Source organism: Condylura cristata, unplaced genomic scaffold (genome assembly GCF_000260355.1).
Source record: "Condylura cristata isolate star-nosed mole 26May11 unplaced genomic scaffold, ConCri1.0 scaffold00005, whole genome shotgun sequence".
Lineage (NCBI taxonomy): Eukaryota > Metazoa > Chordata > Mammalia > Eulipotyphla > Talpidae > Condylura > Condylura cristata.
The window spans coordinates 67,127,062-67,151,638 of record NW_004567106.1 but is presented as its reverse complement, the minus strand read 5'-3'; the positions used below and the strand labels follow the sequence as shown (position 1 = coordinate 67,151,638).

Sequence of the window (24,577 nt, the reverse complement as noted above, 5' to 3'; positions counted from 1 at the left end):
AGCAGAGGCCAGTCTGGAACACCTGAGTCGTGTCTGACCTCGCGACCCTCCTGTGTGTGGTGTGTGTCTCCTGTGACCAGCCGATGGCTCTCTTTGCCTCTTGGGATTCCAGCAGGGTGGGCGGGCCTGGCCAGAAGGTGCCTGAGAAACAGGAGCCCCAGGGGCTGACTTGTGCTTGTGTCCACTGCAGACCTGGAGCCGCAACCGCCTGTTCCCCAGTGCAGAGGAGGCCACGCTTTTTCTTGGGACACTGGATACCATTTTCCTCTTCTCCTACGCTGTGGTAAGTTTTAGGGATCTGGGGTTTTGGTTTTGAATTTTATTTTTGTGTAGAAGAACTGGGATGAAGGCCAGAGGTGGGGATGCATGTGTGAGAGGATTCTAGACATAGAGTGGGGAGCACAACAGGCAGATCAGCTGAAACACACTGCTGAGGGGAGCAGCAGGGAGGCAGGCTGTGCCATGTGGGTCAGCTCCTGGGCTGTGATAGCCCTGAGACTGACCCCCTCGGCTACCAGGGTGGCCCTGGAATCTAGGATTTTAACTTGAAAAGAGAGATAAAAGGAAATGACTAACCTTTATGAAGATTGTAGAGGATTTTGAATTTGCTGATTGAGTAGTGAGATATTGCTGTAGTTGTGACCTTTCCACCCACCCCACCCCACCCCACCTGTCCATCTCACTCAGCAGTTGCTCATTGAACACCTCGCAGGTACCAGGTACTTTCTAGTCAAGGGGAATCAGTGAGTCACCCAGAAATATCCCCTCTGTAAAGCGTATCTCTTGGGGTGGTTATGGGCTGAGGGAGACAGATGGTAACACTATGCTATAGGTAAGTAAATTATGGAATATGCTTAAGCCAACAGAGAAAAATAAGACAGGGCAAGTGGAATAAATAGCCCTGAGTGGGGGTGAGGGGTGTAAGGGACGTAGGATAGCTGGGGACTAAGAAGGGAATGCCTGAGAGGGTCAGTGAGGTCACCCTGATGGGAACAGGGTAGCAGGAAGTGAGGCCAAGGGGTGGGCCTTGGGTGTAGGACTTTGGCTTTGACCTTGATGGCATGGGAGTGCTGGGATCTGCCCTCCCTTAGGACAGGTGCCCTTGCTGCTCCTGGGGGCTAAACAGGAGGGCCGAGGCAGAAGCAGGGACAAGGGAGGCGATCCCAGTTTTGAGGTGAAGGGTGCTGGTGGCTTGGATTCAGGGGAAGAGTAGTAGAGGCCCAAATGTAGATCTCACCGTCTTGGAAGTGGAACCCATGCTGTTGTGTCCTGTGACCCGGCTGTGAGAGAGACAGTGCCAGGGACGACTCCACTCCAGGTGGGAGTGCCAGGGCTGTGGGGCGCCCCCCTTGGGCGCCTGACATGCGCGTGCCTGTCCAGGTGACAGAGTAGACACTTGGTCATATGAGTCTGGGGTGCAGGCTGGGGGTGGGATTTCAGAGTCCTTCGTGTACAGGTGATGTTTAAAATGGTGAGGCTGGCCGAAATGTGAGGGGATTAGGTGAGGATAGACAGGAGGTGACTGGTTTGAGGTGGGGAAGCGAGGTGGAAAGGCAGGTAGAGAAGGGCAGTGAGGAGTCGGAGAGCGGTGGGAGGGGATGGGCTGCAGCCCCCGCAGCGGCAGGGCTGGTCTGTCCGAGGGCTTCTCTGGCCTTCTGTGATTAGGCAGCTCGGGTCGGCCTGGCTGGAGAAGTGTCTGTGGTGGCTGCCCAGTCAGAGCAGAGGCCTCTGGAGCTGTGCTGGGCCTGTACCCTGCGGGACAGGCTGACTTTCCCTCCAGCACCAAATGTCCCCTGTTGAGATGGATCCAAATGTCAGAAAACCTCTTAATTGTGAATGTCCTGGTGATGTGAAATGCTGGGGAGAGCGCTGAATGTTTGCCTGCTAGGATGCAGCAAGGGGAAGTTTGTAGGAACGGTTGGGACCAATCTTAGATCATCTGGCCCCGATCCCGGGGCGGGGGGTGGGGCGGTGTCGTCATTCAGCTTGGCTGGCACTCTCCCATGGGTGCTTCTCTTTGAGCTTTTTATGGAGTAATTTATGAAGCTGTATGGCCCCTGGGAAGACCAGCACTGCCACCACCAACCTGCTGCGTTCAACTTGGTTTCAAAAAGGAATGCAACCTGTTTGTGAGAGCCTGCGTCTGCCTCTGTGAAGCTGAGGTGACAGTACCTGTCTGCAGGACTCAGTAGATGTGAAGTAAAAGATAAGAGCCATGACAAGTCAGCTAGTGAGCTATGTTTCCTTCTGGAACTTCCAGGCATTTGGAGCCACACAGGACAAACTGACTCCCCCACATCTGAAACCTTATTCAGAGGCCCCCCAGCCCCATATAGCATAAGGCAGGTGAGCGGCAGCTGTGGGTGGAGAATCTGCCCCAGTGCTCACAGGCGCCCTCTTGGCCGTAGCGGGAGCTGTGGGTAGTGACAGACTTGGAGTAGGTGTCTGCGTTCTGGTATGTTCGTTTATTCTGACGTAGGGCTTCTAAATTTTTGAGACAGATACAGTCAGTTTATTAGAGATATGTGTCTGAATTTAGGTTTCCAATCGCAACACTGATTTGGTGTGCTTATGGAGAGACCTGAGTCAGTCAGCCGGTGCTGTGACCGCAGGTTTGGCTCCTGCTTGGTGGGGGAGGAACAGAGTAGCTCTTCAGCTCTACTGCCTCTGCTCCCTACACCCCCGCCCCCGCCCCCCAAGCTGTTGTGAACCCGGGGCCAGGCCCAGCAGGCAGCCCGCGCGCCCAGCGCCTCCTGTTCTGAGGACTCGTAGCGACACAGCTCGCTTCAGGCGCACGTGGCCGGAGAGCAGACCACTGACGGCCGGGCCTGGACGCGGACAGAGTGGCCTCCCAGGCAGGGGCCTCGGTGCCCACTCTGTGCGCCGCTGTTGGCATTGGCAGTACGCGTTCAGGCCGAGTTGTCACGCAGAGGTGTAAAACACGCTTTCTTGCAGGGGCTTTTCATCAGTGGTATCGTTGGGGATCGCCTTAACTTGCGATGGGTCCTGTCTTTCGGCATGTGCTCTTCGGCCTTGGTGGTAAGTTGGAAAGGCGTCCTCGGGATCCTTGCTGCCTCGCTTAGGGTGACCACTCCTGCCGTTTTCCTTGAGTCCGCTGTTGTAGAATCTAGGTATCCCCCTACTTTTTATGTAGATTAATAGTAAAATTAACCTTGGCTCTTCTAATCTCTCGAATGCCTTGTCGGGTCTGTTTAAAGCTCAGATCAGGCGCCTTCCACGACTTGGCGCCAAGGCACATGCAGCTCAGGGGTCTGTCTTCTCTAGTCCTGCTCCCAGGCGCCGGTCCGGTCTGTCACTCTGTGCCAGCGTGGCTCTTGCCAACTCTGCTCTTTTCCATGGCCCGACCACGCCTGCTCCTTTCTGCTTCTCCGCCGTGGCCCTGCTCTTCTTCCCGCCTTGAGCGGCGCTCTCCGAAGTCACTGGCCGGTGACATGTCTCCCGCTCCTGGAAGACCCCACCCCCTCTCAGCCCTTGCTGCTCTGACGGCTCTCACGTGGCCTGCCGCTTGCCTGCTTATTCTGCGTCAGTGCTGCTGACTGTCCCTGCATCTGCGGTTTCCTGGCTGAAGGTTTCTCGGTGCTTCTCTCCCGCATTTGGATTCGCCTCCTGGAGGGCCGTGGGGTCTCTGAGTAACTGAAGCTCTGGAGCAGTGCCAGGGCCTTAAGTGCTCTGTCGACTGTCAGCGTTGATTGACCTTTATTTGCTTCCTGCCAGGAGCTTGGGTGGATTGAAAGCCGAAGGTTTAGCTAGGCTGTGTTTTATTGTTTCCAATGCCTGCCACTTGTCGGTCGGGAAAAACCTGCTCTTTGAGATTTTAGAGATTTGTTTGTCCACAGGCTGCTCACCACACATACGCCTACTATTTTCAAACCTATGTCCATTTTTGCTTTCTTTCATATTTTTTTTTCAAAACTGAAGTATATCCTTCACATGCCTTTTTGAGTTTTGAGTTTTGACCAGTGATGTGTTTGTGAGACCCTTCTCCTCGCTCTCCCCCAACCTCTGACAACCACCAGCCGTTTTTCTGTTTTGCTTGTTCCAAAATGTTGTGTAACTGGAATCATCCAGTATTTATTATATATATGCTATTTTTTAAAAAAGATTTATTTGTTTATGCTTACAGAACTGGGGTATAGGCCAGAGGTATGGTGGGTGAGAGGATTCACCAGAGACAGAGCGGGGAGCAGAACAGGCTGAGGGGCGCAGCGGGCGGGTCGGGAGAGGTCTGCCGCGCCATGTGGGTCAGCTCCCTGGCCGGGAATCCAACTTGCGCTGCAGTGGCTTCGGACAGTGTCATAATGCGGTGCTTTAACCTGTTGTGCCAGCAGGGAGGGCCCTATACATGCCATTTTTTAACCCCTGCCAGTATCCCCTAAAGAGGCTTTAACTCTAAACAAGATGTTCACTTGAACAAAACACTTGGACATAAGCATTGTTGTGGTGGACACTGCTAAATTACTGTTATGCCGACCGACTCAGCAGCCATGGCAGGAGGCCCGTGCCGCCCAGCACCAGCCCTCTAACACAGCCCCGAGGGAGAGGGTTGCCCTGCAGGGTTGAAGATGTGAGTGGAGGGAGGCTGGGTGGACAACTTTGCCCCCCGCGGTCAGTGGTGTTCGGAGCCTGTCTCCCTTGAGCTGCTTTGGGGGGATCCCCTGGGGAGCCACCAGGCATCTCTGAGGCCCTGGGCGTGGGAGAGTTCACACAGAGGCCCAAGTTGTCGACAGTTGTCTCCCCCAAGTGTCCGTGTGGATGTTACATGTCCTTTTTTTCCCTTCTTCTCCGAGGTGTTTGTCTTTGGCACGCTAACAGAATGGCTACGTTTCTACAACAAGGGGCTGTACTGCTGCCTGTGGATTGTGAATGGCCTGCTGCAGTCCACCGGGTGGCCGTGTGTGGTTGCTGTTATGGGCAACTGGTTTGGGAAAGCTGGGTATGCCACTTCTTCCTCTTTAATGTCGGTATTTCAGGGCGTTGACATCGGGGTGTTCCGACTTACAGTCGATGGACTAGTCCCTTTGACACTGCTCATTCCTCCCCTCTATTTTAGAAAGTCAGAATAGCTCAGGGCGAGACTTCAGAGCCTATCAACAGTGACGTTGGGTTTTGCATTCATTCTCTTTTCTGAGACTTTTGTTTTAGAGATGTATTTATTTATGCATACAGAACTGGGGTCAGGCCAGAGGTGTGGGGAGGTGAGAGGATTCACCAGAGACAGAGTGGGGAGCAGAACAGGTGGCTCCACTGAAATACACTGCTGAGGGGAGCAGTGGGCGAGGCAGGAGAGGTCTGCGCATGTGGGTCAGCTCCCCGGCTGGGGATCGGACTCAGGTCGTAGTAGTGACAGAGCTGAGGCTGAGCTCTTAGAACACCAGGGAGGTCCCTGAACCCCTTTTCCTTTCATCGGCTTTACTGGCATTGTCTTTGTTCAGAGCTGCTCACTTTTTCTCAGGGCTATTGGAATAGTCCTCTCCATCAGACTCTTCGTCTACCTGTTCGTTTTTATCAGCTTTATTAGGATGTGTGAAAAGCTGCACATCTTTACAACATGCAGTTCGATGTGCGTTGGCAGGCACAGAACCATCATCACAAGCCAGAGTGGCAGATCGAGCTCCCCCCAAAATTCCCTCCGCTTCCTGGTGAATCCTCCCCCCCCACACACACCCTCCCACTGCCGTTTCCAGGCAACTGCCGATCTCCTGTCACTTGAGATTAATTTGAATTTTCTAAAATTTTATATAAGCGGAATCATACGGTCGAGACCGCCCTCAGCTTTCATTCAGCATCGTGGCGACCCATTCAGTGTCGCGTGTGCTTATTCTTATGACTGAGTCATCGTCCATGATGTCACCGGTATCTGTCCACCTCTTGATTAAGGTTTGGGCGGTTGTCAGTTTGTCGCAGATGAGCGACAGTGAGCCCTGGAGCACAGACCCTTACGCGGCCACATGCTTTCGTTTCCCTTCTGTTACACCGGGCAGTGTCTGGTCATTGGGGGCGTGTTGGTTTATCTTCCAAGGGAACGGGCAGTCGCTTCCAAGCGGGTCAGGCCGTACCGTTCCCGCTGGCAGTGTTGGGCTCTGCTGCAGAGCACCCCTGCCACGCTGGCGAGGCCCGGTCCCGTGTGACGTTTGCTCTTCTGGGGTGCACAGGCTGCCTCGTCGCACGCTCCTGTCTGATGATGTCGAGCATCTTTTCACGTGCTTACCGGCATCAGGCATTTTGTCTTGATGAAGGACATTAACATCTTTTGCCCCTTTTCACAATCTTTTTTTTCCCCCAAGAAGATCCTGCCTTTAACTTTTTCCTTGCCTTAGCTACTGTCGTGTAGTCGAGTTGTAAGAGTGCTTTCCATTCCAGATACACGTCCCCTGTCGGAGAACTCACATCCACGTACTTTCTCCCACAGTGAGACTTCATCTTCTTTTAATTCTCTGAACAGTTGATGGGCCCCAAATTGAACTTTACAATAATAAAATCGCAGCGACATGTGGGTATACTTAAAATCTCAGAATAGAATGTGGGCTCGTTGTCGTGTGGCCCTCCCTGTTCGGGGTGCGGGCCTGCGCGGGCGCCCTCCTGACCTGGCGCCCCCTCTCCCTGTCCCCGCCCTAGGCGAGGCGTGGTGTTTGGCCTGTGGAGCGCCTGCGCGTCCGTGGGCAACATCCTGGGGGCATGCCTCGCCTCCTCTGTTCTGCAGTACGGTTATGAGGTACGTATTTCTCTCTAGCTTTTTCTTAAGTATATAAGTGAATAAGCTATTTAAAACTACCTAAAGCTGTATCTGGTTGGGGCAAGGTTGGTTTACAGGTGGCATAACTGGACAAATTCAAGCTTGGGGAAAACAATTTGCCACTCATGTTATAGGTAAAGAGCTAATCTAACCTCCCTCATATATAAAGAGTGCCCACACTGATAAATAAAGAGAAAAGACCAGTAAAACATGGAAAGGTAAAGGATTAGCATGTGTAGTTCCTGAAAAGGAAACGAAAATGGCTTAGAACCAGCAGAAGGCTCTTCCTCATAACTTAGCCATTCATCCAGCGAACACGTGCTAGGTTCCTGTCAGTGGTGCAGGTGGTGGAGAATAGGGCAGAGGGTGAAGTCAGCCCTCGTGGAGCTTAGGCGTTCTGTGGAGTGACGCAGCCGGAAACTGCACGGTTCCCAAAGGAAGAAAGGGGGAGCGAGGCTACGCTGCATCGTTGCGTGCTGGTCTGACAGCAGGTTGTGTTTATGAGGACGTGAGGGAGCAGGGCTGCGCACAGGCCCACGGGCAGGGCGCTGGGCCTGTGGCTAATCCCTCAGCACTGCGCGCTACAGCAAATGCCAGCTTATCGGGAGCGGCTTCAGCTGCGGCTCCCTGTCAGTGGGAACCTCGTGGCTGTGCAGGAGCACGGGGACGCGTCCTGCAGGGTGACAGTCAGCAGCTTTGGTGGCGCTTCTGTGACGCGAGCCAAGCAGAGCCGAGCAATGCCGTTTGTGTGAGGGAAGGATGAAGGAGTAGACAGTTCCGTGTTGGTGTCTGTGTTTCTCAGTCTCTGCAAAGTAAATACCTGCGGCCATGGTGTATGTGGGGGACCGAGTGGGTGGGGGGCTGCGAAGGTGGGAGGGTTCTGTGTCTCCCTTTTGTCGCATGAGGGCAGGAACTGCCTGTTCGGAGACTAAATAGTAAAAAGTAAGTTGCTCTTTTAGGAAAGAGATAAACTTTTGAGCAGCTCATCAGTGTTTGGTCTTAAGAATTGTTGTCTAGTTCCAGTGAATGGGGCTGGAGCTGTCCGGAGTCGCCCTCCGGGCTGCTTCGCCCGCACCTGGGTTGTACTGACCGTTAGGTAGGAGTTGCGGTTCATCCTTTGTGCCGCTGCCCGATCTGACTTTTGGACTCTGGTGAGTTCACAATTGAAGACTGTCTCTCCAGATCAGGGGCCTTTATTAAATAAAGTTCAATAGTGCATTCAGGCTTATCAGTTTTGTTTTTTTTTAAAGGTTTATTTTTTTAAATTTATTTATTTAATTTATGCATATAAGAACTGGTGTGTAGCCAGAGGTGTGGGGGGTGAGAGAATTCACCAGAGACCGGGGGTGGGGGGGGGAGGGGAGCAGAACAGGCCAACTGACGAAGCACACTGCTGAGGGGAGCAGCGGGCGGGTCAGGAGAGGTCTGCCGCGCCATGTGGGTCACCTCCCTGGCCGGGGATCGAACTCAGACAGCAGTGACTGGTGATAGCTTGATAACACTGAGGCTTACGCCCTGCGCCTCCAGGGAGGCCCCTGTACCAGAGTCTTTAGTGGCACCGTCACCTTTCCAAATCAGTGCTCGTGCCGACTGTCCCCAGCAGAAGCCCTCTGCTTTGACCCCGAGGATGACCCCTGGCTCCTCCTTACCCCGTGGCTTTGCTGTGCTTGGGCCAGGAAAGGGCCCGTGGCTCTGATGTTTAGCTCTTTGTTGAAGCATTGGCTGGCTGCTGTGCCCTCGGTAGCCCTCCCCGCTCCAAATCCCTGTGTGTTTCTGGTGAGCACGGGGCCTTCCTTTCCTCGGCTGCTGCCTTTATCCTCTGTGTTATGTAACCCCTCAGCTGCATGGAGAAGCTTCCAGGGCCCATTCTGCCTCCCGGGGCAGCCTGTGTGGTGCAACAGGGAGGATTTGGGAGCAAGTCCTGATTCCCAGCACAGTCGTGCCCGCTTCGTGTCTGGGGCCTTAGTCGCTTTTTCAACCTCACGGAACCATCAGGAAGAACTTGTGGGAAAACACTAGCAAACACTGAGCTCTGTGCCTGACGCAGGCTCCCTGCTGAGCGCTCACGGCCTCTCTGAGGTGGCTCCCTCAGCGGGGCCCCGAGTGGCTCCCCCGTGGTGTAAGAACCCACCCTCCCCTCTCTCCTCCAGTACGCCTTTCTGGTCACGGCCGCTGTGCAGTTTGCCGGTGGGATTGTCATCTTCTTTGGACTCCTGGTGTCGCCAGAAGAAATTGGTGAGGAGAAGCTGTTTTGTACACAGTGTCTTAGGAGATGCTCGAGGAGCAATCTGGGGCCAGAAGTCTGTCTCTTTTATCCTAGAACTATGAGCTCCTTTCAGTGAATTACAGGAGCTGCTTTGCTGCTAGTGGCCGTGTCTGGCCCCACCGCTCACGCTTGAGGGAGCAAGGCTCACCTTGCAGAGATTCAGGGACAGCTCATCGTTTGCAAAAGAGATTTATAATTGAGACCCTGGCTGGAAATTAGCCTGGATGTATTTCTCATTTGCCTTCATGAGACAGATTTCTTTCTCTTCATAAATGTAATTGAGTGTGATACTTACTTATGGTTAAATGCAGAGTAACGTACCAGGGAAAACACAGAAGCTAATTACTGTTCTGTGTTTTGAGTAGTATTAAGCAGACATGTAGTTTTAACAGTATGGATTTAACGTTTTTCTGTATATAAGAGAAATCCTGTCATGGAGTTAAAAAAGCATTGCTTGGAAGCCAAGTTAAATTATATTAGAGGCTTGTTTTGTGGCTCATTGACTGTGTGACCTGAGCTGACTTTCGTGTCCCTTGGTCTCTGATCCTTGGTTGCTTCTGTAACATGGAAAGAAAGATAGCATCACTGCCAGGTAGTGAGAGGTGTGCGGTTCGATGCTCCGTGCCCACCGCCCTGTAAACAAAGGTGGTTGTCGTTCTAGGCCTTCCAGGTCTTGAGGCAGAAGAACCTTTTGAAGAAGACTCTCACCGGCCTTTAATCAGTGGTGATGAAAATGAAGATGACTATGAGCCTAATTATTCCATCCAAGAAGGCAGTGCCATCCCTCAAGTCAAGGCCATCAGCTTCCATCAAGCCTGTTGCCTCCCTGGCGTCATACCGGTGAGGAGGGTCTGGGCTCCCTGCCACAGCCAGGGAGACCTCGCAGCGCTCCGCGGCGTGAAGCATCTTCACGTCCGTAGCCTCTCTGCTGCCGTATGTCGGGAATCTGGTCGAGGAGTAGCCTATGGCGCCCTTCCACGTGTTTCTCTACTGGGGCCTTGAAAGGGGTGGGAAGAGCCCCTCCGGGTAGTGCCAGATACCAGATGCTTTCAGCTCTGGGGAGACAGTGCAGCCTCACTACCCTTTCTAGAGCAGAAGAACGGGTGGATAGAAAGGCGCAACAGGCATGGCTGGACTTTGGCACGCACTCTGGTTTGCCAGCCCTGACCTAACATTCAAGTAACGAAGCAAAATCGATTGTTTTATGTGTCCAGGTTTTAGCCTGTTGTCATTTTTTAAAAAGATGTATTTATTTGTTCATACAAGAACTGGGGTACAGGCCAGAGGTGTGGGGGATGAGAGGATTCACATGAGACAGAGTGGGGAGCAGAACAGGTGGATTGACCGAAATACACTGCTGAGGGGAATAGCAGGCAGGACAGGAGAGGTCTGCTGCGCCATGCGGGTCAGCTCCCTGGCCGGGGATCGAACTCATGCTGCAGTGGCTGCAGATAGCTTCATAGTGCTGTGCTTTAACCCGTGCATTAAGCCTGTTGACATTTTGTAGACACACACACATACACACACCACACCACTCACATATATATGTATATATACACTCCCACCAAAAAGGATTTTGAGTGGTTCATTAAGTGTGTTTCATTTGCCTGTGCTCTGATCAAGAAGAAAAATTGTCCTTTTACTAAAGGGTGCACAGTGGAATGAGACTCCACCGCCAGGGAAGTTGCTCTAAAGCAGCGATACCTCATTTGTTGGTAATGCAACCTTTACAGTCAGGAGAACTTTCTAGCATCTGCACTAAGTCTGTCCTGCCACAGATTTTCAGTCTTGATGTCCGGGTGCCCTGGCACGGGAATGGGTGTGAAGAGGCCTAGGTCATGTTTCTAGATCACCCGCTGACCCTCTGTGGGCTCTGGGTTAAGTCACTCAGCCTGTCCCGTGTCTCAGCTCTGCCGCGGACTAATGGCTACCGGCTACCGGCTTCCTGCCTCCTTAGGGGTGGTAACTGGCGGTGCTGTGCACAGCACCTGTTGTGTTGATTTGGTTTTTGTGTGGTGCTTTATGGATGGAACTCTCTCCTGCCAGATTCTGTGGGACATCACTTCTTACTTGCCAATTCCCTTCCACCGATGTCCCCACACTGAGAACTGACTTTTGCAGGTAGTTAAATGTCTAAGTTCCTATAGCTCCTTAACCAAAACATGATGGATAATACCATGGAAATGCTACTTTTTTTAGGCCTTTTCTTATGCTAATGTTAGCATTTTTTAAAAGCTATTCATTAAAGTGTTCTGGTAATTGTTTAATTCCTGGGACAAAACTTACATTTGTTGAGACCAAATATGGAACTCTTGCTTCTTTGTATTTCACAAGCTATTGTCCCCTGACACAGGCAGGGATGTAAAGGAAATCTAGTTAACTGAAGTCCTTTGTCTTGTGGGCTGTCTGGACACTCCTGATTGGGATTCGGCTCTCCAGGGGGCAGCTGCAGCCTGCCAGGGAAGTTGCTCTAAAGCAGCGATACCTCAGGAGTAGCTGGCAGCTCCAGAGGAGAGTATATACTAGCCAGACGCCCTTTGAAGTCAGTCTGTGGTCCTCCCCCATTTCCTTTGATGCAGTGTCGGGATTTCCTGGGAATCCTGTGTTGAATATAGGACTCTTGGCCCCATGGCCACCTTAAGGCAGCTGCAACTTTCATTGCTCCAAGTAGAACCCACGGCCTGTGATGATTCTTTCTTCATTTCTAACTCCCCAGAAAACCCCCTAAGAGTGTCCTTTCTTTTCCACTGGATGGGGGAATGTAAGACTTTGGGGAGCCGTCCTGTGAAAGTCGTTTTAGTGCTGATGTTTTTCTCAGGCCCTGAAACCTGAGTCATGTCACTCTCCGTGTGGATATGAACTCGCAGGAGGGCGAGCTGGAGGAGCGGCTGCCGCCTGCTCACGGCTCTTTCCCACCAGCGGCAAATGCCTGTTAGTGGCGCGAACACCTCTGTCTTGTCTAGACAAAGAAATACAAGTCTGTACCCTGCCCTAGATGTTTAAAACACTGGTTTGCTTCTACCAGAGAGCCGAAAGGAGAAGAAGCTGGACAATTAAGAGACCGTTGTGGTGTCTGTTCTTTTATCCCAAAAGCCTGTTGTCCATGCCTTTCTGGAAGCAGATGGTAGGGGGGCTCGGTAAGGTGACAGGGTAAAGTGCAGAGATGTTCAGTCTGAAAATCAAGTGCTGTTCATCCCCGACACCTCTGCCTTGCTTCGCTTAGTTACATAACTATGGTCATGCTTAGTGGATTGTTTTTTCTTGTAGTATTCTCTGGCGTATGCGTGCCTGAAGTTGGTGAATTACTCCTTTTTCTTCTGGTTGCCCTTTTATCTGAGTAACAACTTTGGATGGAAGGAGGCTGAGGCAGACAAGCTGTCCATTTGGTACGACGTTGGAGGAATTATAGGTAATGCCGGCGGGGTGTCTGTTTTTACAGTGAAGAGTTAGTTGCTAGTTATCTTTTACTGGGGGATAAAATCTGACATCAGCTAAAGCTTTATTACTTATTTTCCTTTACGCTTTGCCTTTAAATAGCCAAACTGAAAAAACAAAAAAAAAGCCCCTGGAAGGAAGAGCCAGCCTACGCGGCGCTGTGATTTATGGGCCTCTTTCTTCTCAGCCCTCTGTGGGTGGGTCAGTTCTCTCATCTTGGGCACCACAGGGCTATTTCCCTCTGTGAACTCTTCAGTTGTAGCCTTTTGTACATGTCCAGGGATGGCCGCGCTAAGGCTAATGACATGTCAGACATCCAGTTGAGAACTTGAGCGTGTTCATTTCACCCACCTCGCTGCCCCAGCCCCAAGGGGCCGTGTTGGTGCAATGTACAGCTCCCCAGATCTCCGAGGTACGAGTGGTGGCAGGGATTAGTTCTTAGTTCTTGTGAGTGTTTTGCAATTGCTTCATTGTACACAGCAGATTTTAGCAGTGACTTTTTGCTGCAGCTGAAAATAGAAACAGGGAAGAAAGAGACTTTTAAGTAAGACTGATGAACAGAGTATGCCAGTGGGTATTGCTTCTGTGGCTGTGGGCAAAACTTTGGTATCCTTTCAGTCATGTTTACATCAAGCACTGTGGTAAGAGGCATACCCTGAGCATCCCATACCCCCGGGGGATGTCTTGTTCCTGTAGTTGAACTTGTCTGCCCTTATCCTTCGAGCCAGTGCCAGCCTTAGGCTGGACCATCCCGCTGATCTGAGTCCTACTGACAAGGGTTGACCAGGTACCTGCACCCGCAGATCTCGAGGTGGGGCCCTATCCCCAGGCAGCCATGTTGCTGAGACGGGCCTTTCCACCTCTTTTCCTCCATCCTGACTTACTAGCTATCGCCAGCTGAGCCATAATGGGTGCATTTTATTTTCCTCAGTATTCATCAGCTGCTGCTAGTCATCTTTGAGGTGTGATCATCAGTGAATCATTTTTTAAAATAAAAAGCTGGAAAAATATTCTCCAGTAGATGGGTTTGGCGATTTTTCCGAATTTGTTGTCCTGCTGCCATCAGCGGTAGCGTGGCTAATGTTAGTCACATGGTCTTCTTAGCAGGAACCCAGAAGGGACTTTAGCAGTTGACCCTCTTTGTTAGGTCTGACAGCCAGGAGGGAGGCCCGGGGCGAGCGGGTTCCGACGTGCTCTGTGTTTCAGGTGGGACCCTGCAGGGCTTCGTCTCTGACCTGTTGCAGAAGAGAGCCCCGGTGTTAGCGCTGAGTCTGCTGCTGGCCGTGGGGTCCCTCGTGGGATATAGTCGTGAGTACTCCTTTGCGGTTAAATTGTCCCTGTCTCTGAGGCCGGGGGTCCCGGCTCACGGCCAGCCCGGGGGGGACTCGGGACCAGCCACAGAGGCGCGACACGGGACCTTTGTGCTGCCCTGTAAGTGTCTGCTACGATGGCCATCACCGGTTTTATTTGGATTGGGGAGGAAACTGGCATCTCTGCTGCTTTGTGGATTTGTTTAACAGCTTGTATGTGCTTTGTTTGTGGGTAGGCTCCAGAGGGACAACATTAGAGCCCATAAAACAATAAAAGGGAAAAGGTTTCAAAAGACGAAAGGTGGCCATTAGGAGGCTTGGCCTGCGTCTCTCAGACGCTGTGCACACGGGAGTGGGGTTTTCTTAAGCTTTTAAAAGTCTCACTAGGTTGCGCGCCGGCGAGAGCAGACGTCACGAATAAAGGGTGGGAGGGCGCGAGAGAGTCCCTTGGTCATCTCCGGAACGAGCTGGGAGGTCACAGACGTCGGGATGTCGGTGCTGTTCCGTGTGCTTTTAACATCAGCCTGCCCCTCTGTCTCCTCCCAGGTTCTCCCAACGATAAGTCCATTAACGCGCTGCTGATGGCGGTCACAGGTACGGGCCTGGCTCGCTCTCGCTGCTGTTCCTCTGCTGCCAGTGAGCAGGGGACTGTTCTCTCCTCACTCTGACTAACGCTGCAGCCTCCGCGGAGAGCTGTCCCTGCAGACCGCATTTCTCTGCTACTTGGTGACCTCCCCAGCCCAGTGGCCCTTTCAACAGATTGCCTAGACTTTTTGCTCGCTGCCCGGTTTCTTGCGGCACTTGTGCAGGTGACCTGGGAAGCTGCACAGGGAAACCCATTCACTGGCTTGCAGAAAGCTCAGTGGAGCTCATGTTCCCTTGAATGAATTGGCCAGTATTTCTTGAGCACCGATTGAACAGTCGAGTGCAGTTAGGGTCCATGTCATAGGATGTGATTTATTTTTAAACTTCAGATCATTCTCAGGCTGGGGAGAGCCGCTGGTGTGGCGTGAGGCCCGTGGAACTGATGGGATCCCGGGAATTGGGTTCCAGTGGCCAGCTCTACCGCTCCCCAAGGCCTCTCTGAGGGCCCCAGCAGCTACGACCACCGGCACCCCTTTTCTCCTTGCTCGCTGCCCCCCATAGGTTGGTTCACTTAGACTCTCACCTGAGGCGGTGTCCCTGTCACAGAAGGTGGCGAGCAGATGTGGCTTGCTGTCACAGAATGTGTGTCCCGTAGGGTTACCTGCCTGCTCACTCTGTTGTCTACGTCTGTGCTTTCTAGCAAAGAAATTAGGCCCTCGTCACTCAAGAGACTTAAGAAAAGTGAGTGCCTGCTGGCTTAAAGTTAATGCCCTTTGGCAGAATTTCCCCATTTATGGGTTCATTTTTCCTTTTCCTTTCCAACACGCCGCTAAAAATATTGATGTGAGTTTGTCTTAGCGATGGGTTCCTGCTGGTATCGTGATGGTGTCTTATTAAGAACCTGCTGTTTCTTATGGCCAGGATTTTTTATTGGTGGACCTTCTAACATGATCAGCTCTGCTATTTCCGCGGACCTGGGCCGCCAGGAGCTGGTCCAAGGCAGCAGCGAGGCCTTGGCGACCGTCACAGGAATTGTTGATGGAACTGGGAGCATCGGTGCAGCAGTGGGCCAGGTGAGTGTGGTGGGCCAGGGGTGGGCCCGTGGGCCAGGGGAGGGCAGGGCCTGGTGGTAGCTGCCGAAGGTGCCGCTGTGCGCAGGCTGCAGTAGGGGGCGCTCTCGCTCTTCTGTGGCCAGGGCCACACCTGATGTGACCTCACAGTGGGTACCCTCTGCCCTTTTGAGTTTCTTCTCACTTCTGCCTCCAGGTTGTTGCTATCTGGAGCTAGGCTGACCTGTGAGATGGGGCTGCTGTTCCTGTCCCACCCCCTTGCCAGCCTGAACTTGGTGCTCCAGGGAGGCTAGGAGGCACATGCTTCTCCTTAGCCCGCCTGCACGCAAGTCCTGTGTCCTCTCCCCTGGTCGAACACGCGCAGGTGCACAGGCAGGTCCCCCGGATGTTGCCTGGGTTCCTCATCTGCTCTCAGTCACTTTCTCTGCTTCCCATGATGATCTCAGAGGCAGTTTGCACTGTCTTGTCAGAGTCGTCTGGGATGTTCATTTGGGCCCAGAAGGCGCAGCTTCCCACAGACTCGCCGAGTCACGTCTCTCCTGCCGGGGTTCAGCCCTGAGCTGAGCACAGCACAGCAGAGCTTCACCCTCGCCATCATGGCAAGGATGCAGGAGCAGCAGTAACTCATTGTCAGCGTGGCTCACTCTTCTCCTCCGTTAGCTTTTGAAGGATTTCCCAGTGGCTGCGAGGTGAAACCACAAACTGAGCCTTAATACAGAAAGCCCCGTCAACCTCCTCCTGGTTTCCCTACTTCACTCTGTGACTTTGTTCCCCACCTCTCCTGGATTCCCAAGGGGGGAAATGTTTTTCCCTCCATAGAGACTTGTCCCAGCGTGCCCCGTGGGTGGGTGGGTTTCTCTCCCCCCGCTCCAGCCTGCTTCTCTTAGACCTGAGCCATTTCCTTACCTGCATCCGCTGTGCGTGCTGCTTGCGACCCATCGTAAGGACTGGGGAGACGGTCCCAGTATCCACCGAGAAATGAGAGCAAATGCTCCCATGAAAACTTGCTTGCAGATGGTCTCGGTGGATTATTCATAGCAGCTAAGCAGCCAAAACAGCCCACATGTCCATCAGCTGATGAGTCTCGGCAGAATGTGGTCTCGTCATCCACGGGAGCATTTTTTGTAATTAACTTTTTTTTTTTAAAGATTTATTTGTGCATACAGAACTGGGGTACAGGCCAGAGGTGCAGGGGTGGTGAGAGGACTCACCAGAGACAGAGGGGGGATCAGAACAGGCAGATGGATGAAGCACACTGCTGAGGGGAGCAGCGGGCCAGTCAGGAGAGGTCTGCTGCGGCCTGTGGGTCACCTCTGGGGCCGGGATGGAACTCGTGCTGAAGTGACTTTAGCTTCTTAGTGCTGTGCTTTAACCCGCTGCACCACCAGGGAGGGCCCTGTAATTAACTTTTTAATTTGATCTACCACTGGTCTACCAAACTTCATATCTGGGGGTACAGCTTTGTACCTCGACAGGTGTCCCTGCTTCGTGCATCCACCACCGAAGTCCTAACCTTCACACTGTCACCTCGGCTGCCAAAATCCAGTGAATCCCCCTTCTCCTTTAGTGACCTCCTGCTGCTCAGCGCCTAACAGTTATTTTTGTTTTGTTTTTCGTTTGTCTCGTTTCTTTATGTTTCACATCTGAGTGAAACCATCTGTGAATCATTCAGTTTCTGAGTTACTTGATTCATCACAATCACCTCAAGTTCTGTCCGTGGTGGTGCAGAAGGCAAGCTTTTATCTGATCCGCCAACCCCACCACAACTTCTTAGCTCCGTCACGCGTCCATGGGCATGCAGTCTTCTCTGCGTCCCGGCCAGTATGAGCGCTGCTGCGAGCGGAGCACTCACCCCTCAGCTGAGCGTTTCACACCTGATGAGTGCCTGGCGTGGCGTTGCTGGGTTGTTTGTTTGGGGTTCCCTCTGCCATTTTCAGTGGGGGCCGACCCAGTTTCCATTTCCACCAGCAATGGATCAGAGTTCTTTTTTCTCCTGCCTTTGCCAACACCTTTGTGGTAGGGATTGTTCTCTAGATATGAGGTGATATTCTCAACGTCGTTTTGACTTGTGTCTGTCTTGCAGTGAGTGATGTGTTTTATTCATGTGCCTGGAGGCCGTGTGTGTCTTTGTTGAAGTATCTGTTCAGGCCTTTCACCCATTTTTTGATTGGGTTGATTTTTTTATTGTTATTGTTGAGTTGTATAAATTCTTTATCTTTAAACTTAACCTGCTGTTGGGTGTCACACAAAAGGATATCTTCGGCAGTGAGAGGGGGTGAAGGGTTGATACATGGAGGAGCTTCACGAACGTTATACTAAGTAAAAGAAGGCAGTCACAAAACACCACATATGTATATGATTTTACTGATGTGAAATGGTTAGATGATGCCCTCCCTGGTGGGTTCGAGCGCACACTATGAAGTGATTTGCAGCCACTGCAGCACTGCTCGAACCCCAGCCAGGGAGCTGGCCCACAACAGACCTCTCTCACCCACTGCTCCCCTCAGCAATGGATTTCAGTAAATCTGTCTGTTCTGCTCCCCACTCTGTCTTTGGCGACAGATCCTCTCATCCCCCCACATCTCTGCCTACACCCCAGTTGATGTGTGCGTAAATAAATAAAATAAATCTTTTTTAAAAAGACTACCCAATGAGGGAGAAGTATGGTTTCTTCACCAAATGGTGCTGGGAAAACTAGGTATACGAATGCAGGAGAAGGTCTACAAATACGTGTAAGGACCACACAACACATATCCATGTACAAAAATTAGCATAATGTATCAAATACCCAATTTTAAGAACTAAAATGATAAACACTTAGGGAAAAAAGTAGGGACAGATCTTTTTTTTCTTTTTAAAGATTTATTTATTTGTGCATACAGAACTGGGGTATAGGCCAGAGTTGCAGGGGCAGTGAGAGGATTCACCAGAGACAGAGTGGGGAGCAGAATAGGCTGACTGACAAAGTACACTGCTGAGGGGAGCGGACGGGTCAGGAGAAGTCTGCTGCGCCATGTGGTCACCTCCGAGGCAGGCGGGAATCGAACTCATGCGGAAGTGGCTTTAGCTTCTTTGTGCTGTGCTTTAACCCGCTGCGCCACAAGGAAGGGCCAGTAGGACAGATCTTTATGCAAATACACAAATGACCGTTAAGCACATGAAAAGATTCTGAACATCTTTAGTGAGTAGCAAAAATGCAAGCTAAGCTACAGTGAGGCTCCAATTCATACCTACTCAGGGGGCTTTTTTTTTTTTTTTTTTTAAGAAGGAAAAGTGCTAGTGAGGATGTGGAGAAATGGGAGCTCTTATACACCTTGTTGGGGGGAATGTAAAGTGGTGCAGCTATGGAGAACATGCGGTGGTTCCTCAGGCTATAGCAGTTCTGCTCCTCAGGAGATACCCCCGAAGTATTAAAAACGTGGCTCCTATATCTTTATCCCAATGTTCATGCCAGTATTGCTCATAGTAATCAAAAGGTGGGAGCAACTCCAGTATTTATCAGCAGATAAATGGATAAACTGGTAATGCCACACAGTGGAATATTAGTCAGCCACGAACAGGAGTGGAGTTCTGCTACATAGTACAACATATGCTGAGTGAAATAAGCCAGACATAAAAGGATAACTCTCATGATTTCACTGAGTCTGAAATATCTAGAGATAGAAGTCTAGTAGCAGTTTCCAGGGCTGAGAGAAGAGATAATGGGGAGTTATTGCTTAATGGGCACAGAATTTCTGTTTGGGGTGTTAAAGAGTCTTGGAAATAGTGGAGATAGTTCTGCTACATTGTGAATGACACTGAGACATACACTTAAAAATGTTTAAATTGCTGAATTTTAGGTTTATTATGGGTTACTATAATAAAACAAAAATTGAGTTAAATGCTATTAGATCCTTTTCAGTAATTGAAAGTAAAGTAAAAGAATAATATGCTGTAGATTGTTAGTTAAGTAATCTTACGTGCAAGTAGAAATGAAAATTGAACCGCACACTTAAAAGACAAACTATTTTTGTAAGTCTCAATTATAGCACTTTCACTGGGAGAAGAATGATTACACAGAAATGGCTTGAGGAGGTTCGTCTTCCTCTCTTCATAGCAAAATGAATAAAAATAGATTTCCTGAATTTATGTCTTCTCTCTTACAGTATTTGTGCTTGGATCCTGTTTGCTTACACAAGGATGCCTTTTTTTTTTAAGAATTTTTTTAAAGATTTATTTATTTATGCATACAGAGTTGGGGTACAGGCCAGAGGTGCAGGGGCAGTGAGAGGACTCACCAGAGACAGAGGGGGGATCAGAACAGGCAGATGGATGAAGCACACTGCTGAGGGGAGCAGCAGGCCAGTCAGGAGAGGTCTGCTGCGCCCTGTGGGTCACCTCCGGGGCAGGGATCAAACTCATGCTGAAGTGGCTTTAGCTTCTTAGTGCTGTGCTTTAACCTGCTGAGCCACCAGGGAGGGCCAGGGATGCCTTTAATAATAATTCAATAGGACCAGGGGTTTGGGGAGCTTCATGATTCCCCCAACGTGTTACAATCCCAGCTCCCTTCTCATTTGGGAATAGCCACATTTAGTCTGATTTCAGCTCCTTCATTTTATTAATTTATAAAGGATTATATTGTAATTTCTTTTTCTCCCTTTTAGTATCTAGTATCATTGATCCAGGACAATCTGGGATGGATGTGGGTTTTCTACTTTTTTATTCTCATGGTAAGTGTGTGCTTATTTTTTAATTAGTAATTCTTGTTCATTTAGTCCATAGCATTTGCTTAAATTACTTCTTAAACCAGCACAATTGCTGATAGCTTTTACAGACCCTTTTGTGAAAAGTAACATTTTATTAGTCAAAAGACACATTTTTTTTTCCTCCAAGTGGAGAAAGGCTCCTTAGTTTGCCCTTGACCCGAGTCTAATGAGCACTGTCACTTATGATTCCAGAAAAAGTGACGAGAGGCTTCTTGAAAGTCTCACCAGCCATTAATCCATGTGCTGTTCCTGGGTGCTCTCCACTTGCTAAATATAATCTGGAGGTTCTGAAGGAAATGAAATGCACGCTCTGTAACATGGGTTAAAAAGAAGCGACGCTATAATTAACACTGGCGTGCAGGTTCTAAATGAGTCTTAGGAAAATATCTGTAGTGCCTTTGACATTCTTAGCTGGAATTTTGTGCTTTCTGGGAAAGAGCCAATACAGAAGGAGCCTGTGCTGTTAGAACTTTCTGTGCTAAGCATGCCCAGCCTCACCCAGGCCCTCAATGGGCTCGGCGGTGTTGAGACAACCTGCTGGAGTCTTGACAACTCCTTCGCCAGGGGAGGCATTCAGAGTCCTGTCCCCAGATGGACAGCAACCTAATTGGAGCGGCCTCAGTCACCCCAAGCCCAGATGCTGTCCTCTAGGCTGGGGACAGTTCAGCTCCCAGGACCCCCGGAGCAGTCACAGAGGATGCTTTCTTGTGCCCAAGGCCTCTTGCATCTAAAGATAGGGCCAGCGACTGCGTCCCACGGCTGGCATCTGTGCCAAGCAGAGAAAATGCTCCTGATGGAGCTGCTGGTGCTCCTGTGCTAGCAGGAAACAGTCTATTGTAAGAAACATTGCTTTTCTCTTTGGGCTCCAGTATCAGTTTTCGGCTCTGGATATGTCCTTAGTTCTTTTGGAGACTGCAGAGTAACGTTGTGGAGTTTGTAATGCTATTTTCACAATCATTTTCTAATTCGTTATGATGTTGAAAACATGATGCCCCAGCAGAAGGAAACCGACCCCGCCTGGCTAATATTTTTTCTCTTCACAGACAAGTTGCACGATTCTATTTATCTCACCCTTAATAGTGAGGGAAATACGTCACCTTCTGCAGAGACAGGCTCACGTGTTGAGTGAGTGACCAGTGCCCACAGAGAAAAAGAACAATTGGAGATGTCAAGATGTTACTTTTTCAGTGCCCTCCATTCGGGGGTGGCCCTAACAACTCAAGCACACATTACCAGGCCTCACATTGCCAGGACTCTTCTGCGACATCTGCCCCCTGAGAGGCTGGCAGCAGTGACGACTGGGCTGGTTTTTACACTACAGGAATTATTGTTGGTGATTTTTACTGTTGCTTCATGGACGTACTGAGTTGTCTATGCGTATGTCAGGATCTTTGTGTGGCCTGTTGAGGTTTAGCCCCTCATCCTTCAATATGCCTTCGGACTTGGGCCTGCTCTCCAGCCTGGCCACGAGGGGTCCCGCCCAGTTTGCATCAGTGATGTCCCGGGCACAGCACGGATTGCTGCATTTCATTTCTTCAGGAGGGATTTGGCCCCTTGTGGAGGTATCACATCCTGATAAGGTGCTCGAGCTGGATCAAGCCATAGTCTGCCTCAGACAAAGCATCCATGCTTGCCAGGTGGTGCGGAAAATCACACCTGTGCTGAATGGCTCTGCCACTCTGTCTGGTCTGAACCATTCAGCTCTGTCTTCTCATCCTCATGCAAAGTGAACTCTAACTCCTTGGCAGTCCACAGCCTGCCTGTCACGGAGCACACGGTATACCAGCTGCTTGGGAGCATTCGGATGCGGAACTCATAGCACACGTAGCAACTCTGTGCTTGCTGCCTGGGCCTCAAGGATCCACCAGAACCACAATCTGCTTAGCTCTGGTTTTGGAGGGTTAATCTCGACTACAGCGGGGTTCCTTGAGGTACATCAGAAGACTAGACTGAGCAAAGGGCTGGCCCGCTGTCTGAGGAAGCTCTACTGCGTGGCTTTGGTGAGTCACAATGGGTGACTAGAGCCCGAGGGGTAACTGTCCTTTAGAAGATTGTAGAGTGTCTTTAAGGCTGTGAATTATTGATATTTTAATTAATTCATTATCAAGTTTTAAGGTCATGCTGTCTCTAGATTTTAAAAACATTAGCAAACTAGGGGGGCATGTGCAATTTTGAGGGCTGCCTAATTTGCATTGGGTCGGGGGCTGTTTTCAACCTCTTTCTACTCAGAAATGTGGTGTAGTTATAAAGTTGTTAATCAAGCAGATACCTGAAGTCAGTGGCTCATGACTGACAAAAAGGGAAAATATGAAACACAGGAAGGAAAAATAAACTGACTTTTGTAATAAATGCCTGTCACCTGGTTATTCATATGCACGCACTGCCCCGACTCTCACTGACCCTCATGCCTGAGGCGTTGGGCTTCTCCTGCGATTGTGCCCGAGGAAACCTTCCCTCTCACTGCCTTGAGGTCAAGCTACATTCGGGCCAGCCGCCTCCTTGTCCTTCTTGGGTTGCCTGCAGTTTTTTAACCTCTCTCTGAAGTCCGCCTCAGTTTCCTTTCCTGCACAGCCTCAGTACGGTCGTATCCTGACCACAACCTTCGTTTTCTCTTCCAGCTTAAATTTAGCTGGGAGGGTGTCCGCTGTCCTCTCAGCCCTCGAGTGGAAATGAAATTAAGTGCTGAGTACTGAATGAAACGATGTGTTTCCTCGTGGCCCCGATCCTGCCACCTCTGCAGGCCTGAGCTCTGAAGAACTCCGTACTTCACTTTCTTTCCAGTTTGTTTTCCTTTGAAGAGAAAGTCACAGGGAAGGCTAATGTGGAAATACATTCTAGCCTGACTCCAGATTGCTGATGCTCCCTAGGTTGAAATACAATGCTCCGGCCTGCCTTTTCTGGTCCCAAAACTGTTCTTTCCTTCCTTTCATATAGTTCCTTCTTTCCACAATTCCCTGCTTATCCTGGGCCTTCTTCCTGGAGGCCTGGGCTCCCACAGCCACATTCACACAAGAACACTGGGGCCCCAATGCCTCCTGAGGTTCAGGAGTTTGGAGGGTACAGCAAATTCTCATCAGTGGACTCTTTTTTTTTTTTTTTTTTTAAGGTTTTATTTATTTGTGCATACAGAACTGGGTACAGGCCAGAGGTGCAGGGGCGGTGAGAGGACTCACCAGAGACAGAGTGGGGAGCAGAACAGGCAGACCGACGAAGTACACTGCTGAGGGGAGCAGCGGGTGGGTCAGGAGAGGTCTGAGGCGCCATGTGGGTCACCTCTAGGGCGGGGATCATCTCTTGCTCATTTGTTTCTGTTAATTACGTTACTTCAGCATGTATGTAAAAGAAACCAGGTTAAACACGACATACGGACGTTCCTACATGTCAACACAGAATACAAATGGCCTAAAGGTAATCAGGTGTGTGTGCCTTGTGTGTAGATGTAGCTGTACTCACATGAACGTGTGTGCAGCTGCCTTATATGTAACTCTTAGAACTACATCAGCCCTGTCCTGCCTTGTCTGGCACCCCCGGTGTGCGCCTCTGAGCACCTGCCTCGTGGCGGTCACAGTGTGACCACAGACCTAGCCCGCGTGGTGTGCTGGCACCCTGCCACGTTCAGGGTTTCCACAGAACATGTACGACTGAGCGACGCTGCTAAACTCCTTTCCTTTCCCGGGGAAAAGGAGTCTGTAGCAGGTACCCCCTGGTGCGGGCTCCGTTGTTTCTGAGGAACCCCTCATCTTAACCCAGTAGGGTACTGTCGCGGCCCCGCGCACCCTTCGGGTCCTGCATCTTCGCGGCAGGCGGGGCCGCGAGCTGCGCACTGGACATGCGCACTGAGGCTCAGGGGCGTTCAGGGGTTTGTGCAGCCCAGGGAGCGACTGAGCCAGGACTAAGCCCCAGCCCAGGTTTTTCCACTTCCCTCCTGTGGCTTCTCCATTGTGCTGCGGGGCCTCTTCTCCTTTCACCTCATCTCACCCGGGCTGACCTCCAAGGTATAAACTTGCTCGAGGGCTGGACTCCAGGGCTGGACTCCGAAGGCTGAACAGGCCTGTCAGGGCGAGGCTTTGTGCGAGCCCCGCTGCTGCTCGGCAGCCGGCCGCCTGCCCGGCCGCCTACACCGCCCTTCTCTGCAGCCGCCTTCTGCTCCAGGTTTGCCTTTTTAACAACTCTCTCTCCCCTCTTCTTCCCTGCTCCTGTCTGAGGCTCAGCGTGTAGCAGTTTCTTCCTTCCCTCCAGGCCTTGGAGGACCATGGAGCCCCCTCTCACCCCGCCCCTCCTCCAAGTCCTGGCTGCCTCTTTCTCAAGGTCCCCTCTCTTAACCCTTCTTTTTTTTTTTTTTTTTAAAGATTTATTTATTTGTGCATACAGAACTGCGGGCCGCCTGCCCGGCCGCCTACACCGCCCTTCTC

The 24,577-nt window shown here is 51.0% G+C and overlaps 1 protein-coding gene across 2 annotated transcripts in view; it reads left to right on the top strand.

Moving 5' to 3' along the window:
* The window catches only part of SLC37A3 (solute carrier family 37, member 3), a 36,760-nt gene extending 14,252 nt beyond the window's left edge, over positions 1 to 22,508 (top strand). Inside the window, exons 4-15 of one of the 2 annotated variants that reach the window (XM_004677086.2) lie at positions 191 to 283; positions 2,956 to 3,039; positions 4,809 to 4,954; positions 6,637 to 6,733; positions 8,905 to 8,989; positions 9,682 to 9,860; positions 12,288 to 12,429; positions 13,662 to 13,763; positions 14,312 to 14,359; positions 15,272 to 15,423; positions 20,064 to 20,129; positions 21,209 to 22,508. In XM_004677086.2, the coding sequence (XP_004677143.1) occupies positions 191 to 283; positions 2,956 to 3,039; positions 4,809 to 4,954; positions 6,637 to 6,733; positions 8,905 to 8,989; positions 9,682 to 9,860; positions 12,288 to 12,429; positions 13,662 to 13,763; positions 14,312 to 14,359; positions 15,272 to 15,423; positions 20,064 to 20,129; positions 21,209 to 21,298 (1,284 nt within the window). In that variant the 3' untranslated portion in view covers positions 21,299 to 22,508. The remainder of the gene's footprint in view (positions 1 to 190; positions 284 to 2,955; positions 3,040 to 4,808; positions 4,955 to 6,636; positions 6,734 to 8,904; positions 8,990 to 9,681; positions 9,861 to 12,287; positions 12,430 to 13,661; positions 13,764 to 14,311; positions 14,360 to 15,271; positions 15,424 to 20,063; positions 20,130 to 21,208) is intronic. The other variant, XM_012721051.1, reaches the window with a different exon arrangement.
* Positions 22,509 to 24,577: the final 2,069 nt, after the last annotated feature.